The sequence below is a fragment of the Tetranychus urticae genome, chromosome 2 (assembly GCF_039701765.1).
Source record: "Tetranychus urticae isolate SD_2017Ah chromosome 2, NJAU_TeUrti_SD_1.0, whole genome shotgun sequence".
In the NCBI taxonomy this organism is placed as follows: Eukaryota; Metazoa; Arthropoda; class Arachnida; order Trombidiformes; family Tetranychidae; genus Tetranychus; species Tetranychus urticae.
In genome coordinates this window covers 24,084,764-24,103,414 of record NC_142959.1, presented here as the reverse complement: position 1 = coordinate 24,103,414, position 18,651 = coordinate 24,084,764, and the positions used below count along the sequence as shown (strand labels likewise).

The 18,651-nt window shown below is 32.1% G+C and overlaps 2 protein-coding genes across 2 annotated transcripts in view; both read left to right on the top strand.

Annotated features, from left to right (window-relative positions):
* LOC107367446 (uncharacterized) overlaps window positions 1-16,131 on the top strand; it is a 42,205-nt gene extending 26,074 nt beyond the window's left edge. Inside the window, exon 4 of the mRNA XM_089266876.1 lies at window positions 15,537-16,131. Coding sequence (XP_089123002.1) covers window positions 15,537-15,577 — 41 coding nt within the window. The 3' untranslated portion in view covers window positions 15,578-16,131. The remainder of the gene's footprint in view (window positions 1-15,536) is intronic.
* LOC149094173 (UDP-glucuronosyltransferase 1A6-like) lies at window positions 15,582-16,131 on the top strand. Its single transcript, XM_089266877.1, has one exon. It carries the CDS (start codon window positions 15,617-15,619, stop codon window positions 16,061-16,063), a length of 447 nt encoding a protein of 148 aa, XP_089123003.1. The 5' UTR covers window positions 15,582-15,616; the 3' UTR covers window positions 16,064-16,131.
* Window positions 16,132-18,651: the final 2,520 nt, after the last annotated feature.

Genomic DNA, 18,651 nt, shown 5'->3' with positions numbered 1-18,651 from the left:
GGGAAGTTGCATTAACAGAAATTTATTTTCCCATCAAATTTGCTATTGATATATCAGAGAAAATGCAAGTTAATTTTAACCTTTTGTATACAAAGTTCACCTTTTACCCAAATATCGACTTGAGAAAGGTATACCCTCCTGACAAAAAGTGGATGCAATATGCGACTGCGGGTGGTGGTTATGAGTCATCTGTTGATATTTTTCCAGATGAACCTGTGAATGCGATATTAGATAAACTCAACACTGCAATGATGGCAAATTTGAAAAGTCTCAACTCTGAACTTGTTTTCGATCCCTATCCTAAATTCGTTTGCGAAAATGGGAAAACAATCTTCTATCCTGGTCTTCTCACTACAATAGAGGATAAAGCTACCCCGCTTAATGTTTATTTAAATGGTCCTGTTGATGAGATAAAAGCAAAATACAAAAAAGATTATAACATTGATTTAGAAGAGATAGGCACGCTGTCAACTAAAGAGGATATGTTACCGTTGAGACATTATTACAAAAACATACTTATTGATGATATGAACGTTTTTAATGCTTTAAGTGGAGAGAAAACTGAGAAATATAAAGAAATTATATCTAGTGTAGTTGTTCCACAATTTTCAGACGGCAAATTAATGGAATATTTAGGCTTTCCTCCATCAGCTAATGCTTTAATCGATAATATTGACCCATTTAAACAGCAAGTTGAAGTGACAACACCTCTTTATCACAAAAACAATGTCAATCTGATGTACGTTTATACTGATATCATACGTGATCATGCGGTTGGAGGAACTAAAGCACCTGTATTGAGAGCAGTACCACTGACGACTGGTATCTATCAAGGAATCGGTTATTGTACATTTGAGCATCGAATATATTATCCAGTGCGGAAAAACCATATTGAAAATATTGCGATTTATTGCTTGGATGATACTGGAGAGCAGATTAAATTTGCAAACATTGGAAGAGTTTTTGTAAGCTTAGATTTTCGTAAAAAGAATTAATATAAAGAAAACAATGTGTTTAAATGATGAATTTATTAAAATGATTCAAAGAAAAACTTACTGTCCTAAAGATAGTGATTTCAATGACTATTTTGCACATCAAGTCGGTTCTGGATTCGGTGACATTAGAATAGTCAGAGGTCCTAGGTATCAAAGAGGGTATGGTTTCGGTAGCTTCTTCTCTCGCTTAGCTATGCCTGTTATAAGGTATTTGGGCAAAGAAGCTCTGAATAAAGGAGTCAGTATCGGTAAGCGTGTAGTACAAGACCCTCAAATTCAACAAGCTTTTAAAGATAGTGTTAAAGATTTGGCAAATAAAGGACTAGCTAAAATTAAGGAGAAGGTTGTAATGCAAGAAGGAAGTGGACGAAAAAGATTATATAAAAGGAGACAAAAGTCTAAACCACAAAAATCTTTACGTAAAGTGAAGAAGCACACTCTGAAAAGAGTGAGCAAAAAGAAAGGAATCAAAAAGAGGAGAGTAATAAGAAAACAACGAGATATTTTCAAATAATGGAGTATATACATGCATCTTCGTCTCCAGCTACTATTGCTGAGCTTGATTTATTTCAATTTCCCCCAACACAGACTGTCATTGAAAGTATCTATGACACAGAATACAGACCGGTAGGATCGATTGCAAAAGCTAATGTATTTGAATTCATAGTGCCAGCTTCTGAACACTATACTGACCTCTCTGCATCGTATTTGTATGCAAAAATGAAGATTGACGTACCCACAGGAAAAAGTGTTACACCCACAAACAATTTTGCTGCTTCACTATTTGAGCAACTTGATGTTTATTTTGGGAGTGTAAACGTCACACCTGGAAATAGTTTATACCACTATCAGTCATACATTGATGACATATTTTTCAAGTATAAATCTCCCCTTGATGAATGTCAAATGATTAATGATACAGAATCCTCAAGATCTGATAGAATCAAAGATAAAAAAGAGTTTGACATGATAATACCTATTCACGCTCCAATGTTTCAACAAGAAAAATTTTTGATTGATAATGTGCCCATTACATTACGATTCAAATGTGCACCGCAAACTTTTGGATTGAACAGCGCAACAGAAGTAACTCCGCTGAGTGTAGAGTTTACACAGCTTTCTCTTTTCATAAGAAGAGTTAAATTGTATGCTCCAGTACAAATGGCAATCACTTCACAATTGGAAAAGAGCCCGGCAAAGTATTACTTTCAAAGAAATGAAGTCAAATCATTTCATCTACCAAAAGACTTTGCTGCAAATAGCATTGACAATGTATACAATGGACAGTTACCACGGAAAATTATTGTTGGTTTTGTTTCTGATGATGCATTCAATGCGAAATTGGCTAAAGATTCTTTCAATTTTGAACATAAAAATCTGCAAAGTGCTACGATTGTCGTAAATGGAACTAAAATACCGAGTACACCTTATCAGCCAGATTTCAAAAATAAATTATTCATGAGAGAATACTACAATGTTTTTCGCTCAATGAATCAAGATAATGGTTTACCTAAAATCAATCTAAAATATCAAAATTATTCTGATAAATATCCGCTTCTAGTTTTTGATTTAACCGATGATGGCACTCTCGCAAGTGATTCAGGAGTATTGTCTATGATCAAGAGAGGTAATGTGCGCATGGATATTCAATTTTCTTCTGCTCTTAGTGAAGGGATGCATATGCTGGTGTTTGCTATATATGATAGCGTTTTACAAATTGATGCAGCACGCAATATTGTCACTGACTACTGATGGCACTAACATCATTAGATATACAAAATCATCTCGCTAGATACAAAAGCTTCGCAGGGGTATACGCAATCGATAAAATTCCACTTACCTTAGTCCCGAAACCATTCGGAATAATACTCAACCTCGATCCGAGCTGGAAATCTGGTTCCCATTGGACAGCGCTATTTGTACCTGAGCATGGAAATGGTACTTACTTTGATTCCTATGGACAACCTCCTCCTGGAAACGTAAAGACCTTTCTAGAAAGAAACTGTAAAAACTATGGTTATGAGTGGAATAATGCTGTTTTCCAAGGTGATTTATCGATCAAATGTGGATATTTTTGTATTACCTTCTTGAAAACCTGTTTTACAGGCTCTGACTTACCTTTTATGAAATGTAAAACTGATTACAATGAAAATATAATAAAATCTTTTTATTGAAAAAATAAAAGAGTCTAAATGATTAAAATGAGGTTGAATGAATACAAGCGTCAATATATATGAATATAAATCAAAAAAATAAATGGACTACAACATATTTGATATCATTTCGGAAATGTCATCCATCTCCTCATCAATTGTTTGTGCAGGCATTTCATCATACCCTGCAGTCCATCCTGGATCCATTTCATTTTTATCTTCTTTATCTTTACCTATTTCATCTTTTTTGTCATGTATTTCTGCTTCTTCATCATTCCAATCACCAAAATCAAATGTTCCATCAGTATTCATTGGTGCAACTATCGGTTCATGGTTTGGCGATCGGTTACCATCCCAACTTTTCGCAGTTGCAGCAAAAAGACTCTCGATGAACATTCTTTTAACTAACTCCAACACCACTGCATAGTTAAGAGGCTTCCTCCTAGAAACAAGATGGATTTTTGTTTCTTGCATTTTGCGTCGTCGGACTTCCCTTTGAGCACGTGCTTTAGAGTTGTATCTGGCCATCTGCAAAGAAAGAAAAGAAATTAATTAATAAAATCAAATAAAAAGAAAAATGATTTGAGAATATGTGAAATAGCTAGGTATAATTAAAATATCGAATTATGTGTAAAGATTTTTAATTAAAATGTTTAAATAAAAAGTTGGTAGAGATTACATTAAATAGAAAATACAAATACAGAAAAAATGTATTGGTTCAATCATGAGATAAACTTTTTTTGTGCCAAGAGATACTCCACAACAGTGTTTATCATTTGCTCAGTAGTTAATTGAATGGGTAGTGTTTCTACTCTCGCTTTTTTAGTTAATCTGGCTTGTTCCAAGAAATATTGCATAAAATGCTCGTTTTTTCGTTTTTTTCTACCAATACCGCTATTGCATGGTTGTTCTTCTCTCGTCCTGTTATAAATTTGACTCTTTTTCTCATAATTTTTCCAATTTTCCAACCAAATACACACGTTTGATATTTCTCTTCTCAGCTTTGCGTGCAAGAAAATAACCTCCCTATTACCAATATCAGCAGCTACTCTTTTGAAATAAGCTTTTGTTTTTTCTGACCATCGCTCATCATGATGCAATTCCAGAAATAAACTTTTCATTTGTTTCAATTTTTGTCCTTCAATGAAAGTAAGCTGTATCCATTCCTTTGCCAAAGTCAAGAACAATTTATCAAAGTCAAATTTAGCAGCTTGAACTTTGAAGAAGAGTGTAATTTGTTCACCACTTGGAGCCATGATAACTGAAAATGATGAATGAAGAAAAAATATAATGATTAAATATGAGGCAGTGTAAAGATTTTGAAAGGGTGGAAAACAGACAGATCATGTTTGAATAAAAAGATGTTGAATAAATTTAGATAATAATTTAAATTACCTTTCTGGTATTTTTATTCTGTAATTCTATAATGACCATATGCTAAAGTGCTAACTGCATCATTCAAAATGTATCTCTTGTCATCAAGTGGAGAAAAAGATAGTTTATTTATCTCTACTGAAGAAATAGAATGGTGTCTACTCTGTAATCTAAAGTTTTTATGCTTCGATAAAACATTTTCGAAAAGACAATCCTTATAATCCTCAATTGAAATGACATTTTTAACTATTGCCTTTTGCACTCCTTTAGCAGTCATTTTTGAATTTGTGCCATACTTGATAGCATAAAGTTTAGCTTTAATTGCAATTACTTCATCAATTATTTGTCCGTTCATTTCATCTTTCAAATATCCTAGTTTCTTTTTGTTTTTCATGTTGAACAAAAAGTGTTCTTGTGGGTAATCAGAAAAATCCATAAGGTAATCAAACTCTTTCAAGTCTTTATATAAATCTTGCGTTTGGATTTTGTAAATAAAACTGTCAGTGTCAGTGTAGATGAGAGATAATTTCGATCCATATTTAGGTAAAAAATGATCATAATGTAGTTTATACATATGTAACTTTGATAGATCTAAGACTGTGAACCCAAGATAAATTGGTTTGTCAAAAACAACTTCAAATTTCCTTAGTTTCATGATTGCGATATTGTTGTCAAGGATATAAAATTGATCAAACATTGGTTTCCTTATTTGTTGCTGAGCCTGTTTTCCATTTGTTGCAACCACAACCTTACTATGTTTACGTTTATCTTCGATACTTTTTCCATACAAAGAATTCACCATCAGTTTCCAAAAATCTTTCACAAATTGAGACGTTGCTGCCTTTCGATTTTCTGTGCACATCTCGATGTATGTTTTCAACCAAGCTTTCTGTTCAAATTGAATTATGCGGTGTACTTTTTTCAGAATCAAACCTTTTTCAATATAAAATTTAAGATTACGTTCATGAACAACATAATTTCTTTTGTTCATTAAATTCGGTACCAACTTTTGAGTTTTATATCGCTTCATTCCAGCAGATTCAAGAATTGAAACAATTTCTTTTTGATAACTACTCAACTGATCATCATCAATTGTTATTTTCTCAGGGGCTAACGGATAATCATTATGTAAATCGTGTAGAGTAGAGGGATAATCCAAATCAACTTCTAATACATATCCTATTTCTCGCGTTATGTTAGATTCAAGAATTGATGAAATCACATCTTCAAATTGAGTTTCAGGAACCCATTCAAATTTTCCACATGGTAAAATATCAGACAGTGCATAACCATACAAGTTATTAACATCAAGATATGTAATGAATGATTCAGCTTCATTTTCTCTAAAAGTTTCAGAAAACTTGTTATTAGCTAGACAGTAGCGCAGCATTGAACATGATATTCCTCCTCGAATTCCACTTTCAAACATTAAAATCATGTCAATATCTGTCAAAAGATCCAATTCAGTTTGAGTTAGCTTAAGTGATGCATCCCATGTTAGTCCAGGCGTTGAAAAATAATGACAAGGATCAAGACCGAATTGCTCTAAACTTGTTGCTCTAAAGTTTTGAAAGACTGATGCTAGTAATAAAACATCAACTTTCAAGTAAATGTCATGAAAATCTCCCAAGTTTTTACAGTTAAAATGACTCCAGATGCTTGTTAATCTTTTATAGGTATCCGTGTCAATAGTTTTGAGTGATAGACTTGAGTAAAATGCTTCTCTCGGGGGTAAACTTTTTTCTTCAAACTTTTCCCATGAATCCATATATTCATAAGGTAAACGTCCTTTTGAGAACAAAAACGGCAAGTCATCAGTTGGGAACATTTGTTTTAAAAATTTTGTTTTCTCATCGTCTGACAAGTTGTTTGCTAATGCATCCAAACTTGAGAGAAGAAAGGCTAGACTGTCTAGAAATAGAAAATCATCCATTATGATTGCTATATATTTTTCAGTATTTTGTGGTATGACATGAATCTTTGACACCAAGTTTGTCTTTAGTCCACTGATTATTATATGTGCATCATATCCTTTTAAATTATGAAAAACTACAGGTATTTTTTGCGGTAAACGCATCATAAGATTGCATTGATTATGTGCAGCTCCACGAAACTTTCCAGTTAGGTGACAATGATCCAAAACTTTGTCAGCGAATAATTCTTTTCCACACACGTAACAGTCAGTTGCCTTTGCATAAGCTTCTCTTTCGAAATCGGTTAATGAAACGGGTTTTCTATTTCTATCCAAATGCTGATTGAGAATGATTCTCAAGTGGAACAATGTTTTGAAAAATTTCTCACAAACATTTGTTCCGCGATAAAATTTGTTGAACAGAATTTCATCTCTCCAGTCTACGGCAACTAATCCAAAAGAACATGCTTCATGCTTCTGGTACTCAAATGTATTTTTCGTAAGAGCCTTTTCTGATTTTACCAATAGGGCTTCAAAATCAGCGTAGATAACATAAGGATAAGCAATTGTTTTGTCCAGTCTTCTAAATTTACATTTTGTAGGTATTTTTCCTGTACCAGGCAGAATAGCTCTTTGCGGAGCTTTCTGGTAACACTCACGCTCATGATCTTTTAGCCTATCAGAGTTTCTGAATCCTGACAAACATGCGTAACAATAAAAACGCTCCCATGATTTACCACTTTTTATGAAGGCGTGAAAGTTTGAAATACAGTAGTAATGGTTCTTGTAAAAGAATAAGTTTGCATGTTTCTTTTGTTGACTTCGATTGATTTTTAACGGCACCACTTTTTCACTTTCATCAGGTGACAGCGTGTAAACATTAATTGATATGTTGTTTCGTCTTTCAAAGGTGTTGATTGCAGATAATGGTGTATTGCTATCAATATTACGAAAATCATATAGATGAGCAAAATTTTTGTAAAGCGTTATTCTACCTTTAGTCTTGGTATTTATTGGATGCAAAGCTATAAGGATTGAATACTTGAAACAGTCTTTACTACAAAGTGGTGAAATCAAGCTTTTCTTTTGTTTCAATGAAGGTGGTAGTTTGACGGATGCACATCCACCACTGTGCTCTTTAAGTTTACCAATCCGAATTTCTAATACTTTAACAGTCTGTAGTACCCATCCACTTCCGCGTTGAGTGAATTGATCTATTGATAGTTCTACCTCTTCCATCCATTCTTTTACCAACTCTTCGAAATTGATCATGTTAGTAAGACGATGCATTTGTGATACTTTATAGATTTCTGTTGTGTCGGTGTCACCATCAGGCTTTTGCTTTATGAATTTCAATAAAAGACAGGATTGAACTTTTATCGATCCAAGTTTTTCTATTACATACTGCAGTAAAGATCTTATATTTTCCTTTTCTCCTCGTAACATGTTTTCAATTGAAGTCCAATTATTTACTTTGATGTAAATAGCAAGCGTATTTCCATATCCAGTTTTATGCAGCTTGAATGTGGCATGATCTTTAAGCTTCAATGACTGATCTTGCTTGCACGTACTTAGATGATTCAGAAAAGATAAGCGGTTAAAATTTTGTTTACAATTTTTACAGCTTACTTTTACACATTTTGTTTTGTGTATAAGTAAATTTTTATGTTTTGAAAACTTTTCGCCACATTTATTGCACTGAAACATTTTACAATATGAACATCAAACCGAAAAACTTTCTCTTTAAATAAGAATTCAGATTGTAAAGGCGTTTTCTTGAGCTCTCTATTTTTATTTATCAGGAATATCTTTAATATAATAATAATAAGAAAAAAAAAATTTAAAGAAAAGCAATAATAATTATCAATTCATTGATAACTATTATTGCTTTTATTATGATTGTATGAGCAACGTAATCAAATGCCAGACGATCCAAAACCACGTTCACCTCTATTATCAGCATGCTCTTCCAGTGGAGTGCTTGGTAATTTTGAAAGTTCAACCAAATGAGGAATTTCCGCTTTTTCTATAATCATCTGTGCTATCCGCATTCCTTTTTTGATTATCAAGTTGTTTTCGGAAAAATTTTGCAAAATTACTTTGATTTCCCCAGTATAGTCAGGATCAATCACTCCTCCTTGAACAACAATACCTTTGGAAGCAAGCCCAGAACGGGAAGCAAGTCTAACATAAGTTCCATCAGGTGGTTTTACCGTGATTCCTGTTTTGACGACCGCAATCTTTTGTGGTTGTAAAACCAAATCTTCATAAGAACTCAAATCAAATCCAATTGATCTTGCGGTTGCCCTATCTGGAGTAGTAACATCTACATAACACTTGGTAAAGTACAAAGCTGAAATCATTTTTGAAGTGATTTTAAAGAAAAGAAACTGTTCTTTATATACTTATTTGCTCTCTCAAGTCATGCGCACTTATCAATAACATTTGAATGATAGAACAAGGCGTTTTTGAGAGCTCTTTTTTTATTTTTTATTTTTGTTAAGAATGCAATATGATAATATAAAGATAAAAATAAAGGGTTGCAACATTATAATTATGGTAAAGTAGATTTAAAAATAAAGGGTTAAAAATAAAGTAATAATGAGATAAAGATAAAAATAATTTTGATTGATAAATCAATCATGAGTAAAAACTCATTACTCATAAATGACTTGACACATGGCTGAAGCAATACCATCCGCAACTGAATGTGAAATCAATTTAATCATTTCCTCTCGAGAAAGTTCCATCTTTGATTCTTTATATTCCGTTTTGAGCTCAACGTGTAGACCTTCTTCTGGTGTGACTGATCCAAAAATGCGCCGTCCATTGTAGTGAGAAAAGTCAAACTTTTTCTCAATATTGTCCAAAACCATTTCCAATTTTTGTTTGAATTTTTCATATTCAGCATACTTGAGGAACAGACCTGCTTTCGTTGGTATCAATATCTTGTTTCCTTTCCATTGTCCTTCTTTTCTGCGCCGAATATCCACAAACATGTTGCCTTGAGATGTTTTAGATTTTTGGATAGTAATCCACAATTGAGGAGACACTTCAACGCTTAACAACTGTTCAAAACCATCTGCAAAGGATCCACGCTTGAAATTTTTTTTGTTGCTTGATGAAGAATTACTTCCATTTGAGTCCATGTTTTAAATCACTTTGAAATACAACTCAGAGCTGAATGATTAAAATATCAGAAACACTCTGTTTTTATACTTTTTCCTGATGGAGTTGACTCACTCATCAAGACTCACTTTGAAAATTGACTCCACCTTCCACGATGATTGATCTTCTGAATTTGTGTCAGTTTATTTTTATCAAATTTGCGTGATTATTTTGAAAATTAGGTTAAACTCATTATCTTTTACTTCGGGAATAAGATAATCAATCATATAAAATATTTCCTTGGTTGTAGTTTCCGCTGCATAATCAAACAACTGCTGTCTTAAAACGTCAATCGAATCATATTTATAAGCGTATTCATCGAAATTTATTCCGAAAAAATCGAGTGCGTAAGCAAGTTCAATTTTCTCATCAATATTCAAGTTGTTGTGAACAAGAATACTTGTCGAGAAGAAAGATAAAATTATATCACTATACTTCTCGTCAATTCTAGCTGTAAAAGATAGAGAATTTAGAATTTCACTATCAAATTGTGTAAAACTTACCTTTCAAAATGAAATTATTACCAACTGATCTTTTTGCTGGTCCAATAAGTGAACCTTTCAAGCTTTTAGTGAACTTGTTGTTGCTAAATTTTGAATTCAAGTGATGCAGGAAGGATGCGTTGAGAATCCTGAACTTAACATCATCCAACCATAATATAACTTCATCTGACTTTTGAAGTGAACTATTTACTATTTTGCTCATGTTGTCTGCAGAGTTAAGTTTTCTAATGAGAAGCTTTCTTCATGATCATTCTCATTTATACATGCCGCATATCGACCGAGTAAAAATAGAGAGAAAAAAATTAATAATAAATAATATTTAATGAAAAGAAGGAAGAAGAAGAAGAGAAGAAGACAATACAGAAATCTTTTCATTACATAATTACTTTAACATACAAATAAAATTCAAGCAAGGCCATTCTTAATGACCAATACTCTTGTAAATTGATAAATGGATTTTGCTTCATGTTTTTTATATAAGTTTTGACCTCAGCCATTAAAGCAGGAAGTCCATCAGCCAAGAGTTGACAGTCTTGTAACTTTTCCAGCCATGTGATGAACGTTTTCCTGGACTGACCATATAATAACCCACATGGATGATCCATATGCTCCATCATCCATATCAACTTCTTGGAATAAGGACCACGTCTTCTGATAAGCTGTTTGGGCCTTCGGGTTCTCAGATTATACTTGCTCATTTTGTTCCTATTAAAAGATATTAAAAGAAAAAAAAATACATTAAAGCTTGAATCAAATTGAAAAGATTTAGGTTTTAGGAACTGAGCAAAAAGAAAATGAATAAATGGTAAGTAATTTAAGAGATGACTTAGAAATATACCTAAGGTGAAATACAATTAATCCTCATTACAACTGCTGAGCGACAAACAGGACATAATAACATGTTTTTCTGTTTTAACCTTTCATTGCATGCAACGCATGTCACCAAATGGTTACAAGGAGAATATAAAACTTTCCGCGGCTCAACTAAACACACAACACAATTGTTCCTGTCGTTTTCATATTTGCTTGCTGTTAAAAATGGACAACCAGGGTAAAGATGTTTATGAATAAGTGATGGATTTGATCTTAACTTTCCATCAAAAGACAATGCACAGAAAGCACATTGAACAATGTAGCCAAACCCACAGTAAAAGAATCCTGATTCTACAAGAGTATTTGCTTCCAGAGTCGTGTATTTTGAATGTTGGAAAGAGAAAGTTCGATTTTCTCTCATTTGAAATAGCTGGTAGACTTTATTTGGATTAACCATCTGCTTGGATGTGACACTTTTGACAATTGTGTTGGTGCTTTGTTTCTCCAGTCGAAAGATTTTGATTAAAGTTTGCTGGTAGTTGCACTCTATCCTTCTTGGTACACAATAATAGGCGAATCGAGAAGCAACATCGTACCAAACTTTCAATCCTAATTCTTCATGTTTTAAGTAAGCGCAGTTTAAACTGAAAGTACAATGGAGGTCAACAATGTTTAAATCTGCTAAAGATGTAGGTATGTGCAAGCCACAGCAGAAGCAAACGAAAAAAGCTTTATCATCCGATAGATAAAAGCCATCATATACCGCTGAATAAACTTTACTTCGCTTTAAATCGAACCCGGAAAAGGAATCAAATCTGTTTTCCAAAAACTTCATTCTCATGAATTTTTTAAGAGTTTGAAGAGCTTCAGGGCATGACCAGTTCTCAATGCTTGGAGTCAGCATATTGACTGTATGTAATAAAAACAATTTTGATTAATGTAAAATATATTTTATTAATTTTTCATAATTATATCAATTGAATTAGACTCAACTTCGATGTCTGATTTAATTTTTTTCATCAAACATGAATGCTCTTTACATTTGCTCATATTGAGTCTTTTGAATTTACAATTTAAAATCCAATCAGTGATTTGTTTCACTCGTGGACATTTGTTTTCATTATTAAAGATACATAAATTTGTTTTATTTAGAGTATGATTTTTAACAGTATTAATTATTTTTTTCCTATCGATTTCTTTTATTTTCCTGATTTTAGTACAGGATTTACAATGAATGGTTTTAATTTCAAGTTTTTTATGTAATTTTTTTAAACAGTTTACATATTTTGAAGCTTTGCATTGATTGTTTGTGCTTTCGGTAGCACAGGCTTCATTTGTTGGTATTTTCAATACCGTAAAACTAATTTTTGATTGTTGATGTTTCCAAAAAGCATCATCTTTTGAAGGAATTCTTTGACCCTTTCCAACCGAAGGTGTTACAAAAGGAACTTTCCCAGCAATTATTTTCATTACTATAATAGCGAAATGAAAAAGAATGAATCAAAACGAAATAAAAACTATAAATAAATGCAATTTAATCAGTTAGGCAGATAAGATAGAATTGGTGCAACAATTGAACTTGGAAATTCAGATAAAATGTTGAAGAATAATCTTCTAGATACAAAAATATTCTTTTCATCATCGATTAAAGATATGCAAGCAAGTATACTATGCACATGACATTCAGGAATCAATGATAAAATACTAAAAAAATCAAAGATTGAAATTTTGATGTCAGCAAAGTTAATCGGCTCCTCATATTCAATAGCACATTCATCATTTGTTTGCATTGTTTCATCAGCCTGAACCTCAACATTTGAACATCTGATAAATTTGAGGGAAGTTGGAGATGAACCAGCAGTAACTCGATACATTTCTAAAACAAAAAACAAAATGAACAAAATGAGTAAGAAATGTAATTTTTTCCGAGTTAATGTTAAGTCAAAACTCAATTCTAATCCCAAAATCGAAAATCAAAGACAAACTCAAAGTCAAACTCAAGGTCAAACTCAATAATAATCTGAAAGTCACTTTAAGCCACTAGATACAGATTCTAGACACTTACATACAATCAGTCCAACAAAAGCTATGTAAAACTTGGAAAAAAAAAATTTGACCTTGAAAAAGACCTGCGTGACCTTGAAAAATGGAAAGATAATTTTGAGTTGATAATTTATTATCAAAGAAGTACACCTTTATCTCTTACTGTTTTCAAGTTATAAGCCAAAGAAAATCGAGTTTATCATAGTCAAATTTGTCACAAAAGGATAACTTTTCAATGGTAAAAGCTAGGTAAAATTGATAAATACAAAAGTTGTGTATCTTGATCAGAGGAATCTAACGCACTTTAGTGCGAAAAGATCAAGCGAGTAATAAAAAAGTTATGAGCAATTGAAAAAATGCAGGGTTAAAACTCGATTTTCCCATAGAAGGAGTGATTTTTTCGAATTTTTTTCAATGGCCAACTTCTTCAGACCGGAGGTCTGAGAAAGTTGGTCTACCCATAATAGGTCTAGAATAGTTATAAATACTTTTTTCAGAACTCATTTATCACATGCCATTGATTTTCTATGCATTTTCACGCAATGATAAAGTTAATCTGTAGGTTATCCTAATTTAAAACAATGCCTAACCTAATCTATTGTTGAAAGTCAATCTAAAACGATTCTAAGGTTGGTTGCAAATGCAATTCGTATGATAAATCAAAGTTAAACCCCATTTGGTAGCTATTCTGAACATATAGTTGATCTTAATTGTAATTTCAGTAATAAATCAATATGAAACTTAATCATATACCTAAAGTCAATCTAAACAGATCTCAATACAAAGGTTGGTCGCAAATGTAATTCTTATGATAAATCAAAGGTTGTACACATTTGATAGCTAATCTCAATCATAAGGTTGATCTAAAAGGTAATCTTGAGTCTCTATTGTTACACACTTGTTACTCCAGACACAAAAGCCAATACACTAAACATTAGAATAATTTAATTGATGTTAAGAACTACATTCAACTGTTTCATGATTGTCACTAAAATGAAAGCAGCAATTACAAGGCTGATAAGAGTAGCATCCTTTTCTGTCCCCCTTGATATAGCTTACGGTTTTATTGAGTTCATTGTAGCGACATTCCATGCAACAAGGGTACTAAATCTTTCTTTCAAACACAATTTGAACCACAATTTATAAGATAAGCGATACTATTTTCCATGGTTAACTTATATATGTCAATTTGAGTCAGTTTAATACAATAAGAGTAAGATATCAATGAAGATTGATCCTAAAAATCTCAATGAATCACTTGAGAGCAAATGCTAATTCAAGTACTAGTATATTCATGATTGTAAAAACTGATCATTGATTAGTTAATACATTATCTAAACGCAAACAAATTGTCATCCATTGGAAAAAGCAGTGAAATTCGATAGAATCGTGATTGAAAAATGTACATATTTGGTGTGTTGACTTCTGATAAATCAAAGTTGAGTCATTTACATGATTACCTTCTTAATACGGATTTATCTGTTTATACGACTTGCTCAAAGAGATGAACGCATACTTCAACGAAATATGTAAGCAAGATCTGTTTATCTAGGATGACTAGTTGGTGAGAAATCGGGAAAAGACTAAAAACAATGAATATACAAATAGAGACTACAAAGCTCACATCATTTTATCACCTCAATATCATCAAAAGCAGATTCAATCAAACATGTTAACTTACTTTAATTTGTTGATGTTGAAAATGATTGAGAAAAATATCGAAGTTTTTGCAAGGCCAATTTTGGGACAATACCAATGAATCTCAGAATGATAGTATCCAATTCGCAACAATAATCCGAGGTGGTAGTAATAAGCTGGTTAAAAGATAAAAAATGGCTTAATGGAGATGGTTTTTCCAATTGTCACACACAAAAACTCACCTTCGTTAGATATTAAACACAAAAACTGAGAAAACTTAGTAAGTAGAAGATGAACACTTTTAAAAAGCAATGTTGCTCAATTGATGACGATAAACTGATACAACTGAATAGTTAAAGGATCAAGGCTTTTTAAAAGCAATGTTGTTGAATTGTTGGACAAAAAAGGAAGAAAACTAAGTAGTCAAAAGATAAGCAGTGTTGTACAATCGATGGACGAAAAACTGAGAAAACTAAGTAGTTAAAGATGAACACTTTTAAAAGCAATGTTGTACAATCGATGGACAAATCATTTGTGGCTGCAAAGAAAAAATTTACCCTATCCTTCCGCATTTTATACTTTTCTTTGGCACTAAAATTTCCATAAATTAATTGATTTAAGTTATTTTTGGTTGTGATTGATTGAACTAGGATACCAGGATGTATAAATATGTATGCAAATCCTTAAATCATAAATATAAATAAAATAAGCTTTAAAGGGTTAAAAAGACACAATTGTGTCAAAAACGTGGATAGAGATCCAATGTCAATCAAATTCAACAGGTCAAAAGTTGGAATTAAATTATTAATATTCATATAGTTGTTTTGATGCATATTCAATGATTACTTCCTTTGCAATGATCGATAATCAATCAGAGATCAATAATTGACAAGCTGAATAATGGGGTATCTTGTGTATCTTTATTACTACTTACCAGAGAAACTGAAAGATAAACCAGGAAAATTGATTTATATTTAAATGGGAACGTTGGCTTCGTCTGTAGGTGAATTACTAACCATGATATTGAATCCATTGGCCAACTCACCTCATCGTTTTATCGTGTCGACTGGTGTTAATGGTGACTCAATCAAGCTTCATGATAATATGTGGGGAGACAAATTCTTAAACCAAGTTGCGCTTTTACCCAAAGTGGATTTATTCATAACTCATGGAGGAAGCAATTCTTTGATTGAAGGCTTAGCTGCTGGTAAACCCTTGATAGTCATTCCTCAATTCGGTGATCAACTAGATAATGCTCAGCGTATAGTTGATCTTGGCTTAGGTTTGAGGATAAACTTGTGGGAATTTAGTGGTGACATGCTACTGAAAGCCATTGAAGATGTGCTCAATGATGAAGAGATTCATGCAAATGTTGCTCGAGTGAGTGAAGAGCTGAAAAGGACAGATTCAAGAGATAAAGTTATTTCTCTTATTGAACAACTCGCTCGAAATAAAACGCTTTGAATAGCAACATATACTGTAATCTGTAATAATTTTGTTTTACCTTGATTCCAATTATAACGATAATAATTCTCTAAAATAACATTTATTTCCAAAATTTAAGTGAATGCACTCAAATGAAGGTATCAGCACTCTTGCTAATATGATGCACAACTTTCCTTAGGAATCTGTGCTCAAATTTTAATACTTATATCAGCCTAATTTGCAATGACTCAAAAGATTTGTCCTAATCCAGTCTTTATCTTATTTGCTGCTTTTTAGCAAATCTAATGTGAAAGCAATATGACAGATCACTGCAAACATTAATGATACAGTAGGTCTCAAAAATAATCAACCAGGGTTAAATTTTTATAGGAAGATGATTGATGTCTTGCAAATTAGCATCGAAAAACGCTAAATGAAACTTTTCAACATTTTTTGAATATACTCACGAATTTAATTAAGCGAAAGTATCCAAGGTATTGAATTTTTTTGATGATAAGATCAAAGCTTGAGTGGAAATGTACCTAAATAATAAAAAATTGATCGATAAAAAGCCAACTTGATGACCTGAGGTCACAAAAACCGAAAAATACGCTGAAAAATTTCATGCAATAAAAAGTTCTTTACGATATTTAATTTGTGTCGAAAAGGCCTTAATTTAAATGAAAATAGCAAACTTCGTTCGAGGCGAAATCGAATTCCTTTTGTTTGATTAAAAAGTTTCTTCGATGGACGTCATCCATTGGAAGATCATTTAAAAATTGCGTGCAAAGCACTAAGTTAGCTGTTGGTTAACCATTGATAGTTATTCCTCAATTCAGTGTCTAACCTGACAATGCTCAACGAGTAGCTGATCTTATTTTAGATTTGAAAACTAACTTGTATGAATTTAGCAATGACAAGTCATTCAAAGCCATTCAGATGTATCCAATAATAAAAAGATTCATTCAAATGTTCTCGAGTGCGTGAAAAGCTGGAAACATCTGAATCAATTTGATAAAGTTATCCGGCTCATTGAGCCGTTGTATAAAATATGTTCTTCGAATTAAACTTCACGTTTATGAGTCGCACGTTTTTAAATGTTGATTCAATTGAAAATGTTGACTTATTTTCAATAACTTATTGCACAAAACACATTAAAAACTGGTCAATCAAAAAAAGCATCACCAAACTTTGAAATATACGTTTTCAATCTTGCAATAAGTTTATCATCAGTTACATCTACAAAAGAAAGTACAATCGAGGTCGATTACTGTCCGCTCAAAAGAAGCAAGTTTTGGTATTCGGAGGGATCGAACGAATATCGAAATTAGCATTTGCTGAAGTTGTTGATAAAAGGGATGAGAAATCTCTAAAAAAAGCAATGGAAAAATAAATTCTTCCAGGGACAAACATTTATTCTGACGGATGGAAAGCTTATCAAAATTTATCAAATTATAACTTTTATCATCATGATTCAATGAATCAGTCTAAGAATTTTTTAAACTCACTTGACAAGAGCGTCCATACTCAGACAATCGAAAGAAAATAGAAGGCGGTAAAGGAACATATTCGCAAATCATCGAATGGCCAGAATCGAAATGATCATTTGATTGAGTTTTTGTGCAATTCTAAATCTCATAGCAAAAAAGAACCGAAACTTAACTTGGAAACTACCGTCCAACATTTAAAAAATGATCCATATTCCTTGGATTATCTTAATGTATATGATTATGATGGTTACTACATAAGTAAAGTTAATAATTTAAGTAAATTTTCTTGTTAAATTTTATGTCAAATAAAATAAATCTTATCTTGTCAGATTGTCTAACCTTTGGGGACTAGCATGGATTGAAATGACAGGCTGATAGATAGACGTTGATGAATGTTAATCCAATGGCCAGAAAAATAGATATAACGGCGAAAAAAGTGAATTTCAATTACATCATGAATCTAATTTCAAATAATTTTATGATTTCGAAACATACTTTCGTTTAACAAAAATTTAGTTGGCCTTATTAGCTTTAAATGATTAACTTAAGGTGACTTATGTTTTACAGCAACTAGGACTATTGCAACTGACTATAGTTAGTCTCTCTATCACATGCCAACTATCTTAAATATCCGAATCTTCATGAGGACTTTACTAGTTACTTTTTACTTTCAAATTTAAGTACAATTGTATTATAAGTGACTCAAGGTATCATTTGCTAATAACAATTTTCTCATGCAAGTAATTATTTCCATCACAATTAGATCACTAAAGCTAAAGCTCGACGATTAACCTTCTATGTCACATGTTTATTTGATGTTCATGGAACGTGAATATTTTTCCCAATCTTAACAGAAATAATTATTTAACAGAATTAACATCGCTTTAATAATTCACTAATTACTGTCAATTAATTATTGTGAATATAATTAATTGACATTTTCCTGAATGAATTTCATTGCATTCAGTCAATGCTAACCAGTTAATCTTATCAACCAGAAAAAAAAGAAATATAAATAAAATCAAAACAAAAAAGTTTTATTCAATTTGCAACTTTCAACTCAATAGTAACAGTTGAACTCAAAATTTTAATAGAACTGAATTATTATACAACAATATTAATACAAAAAATCTGAAA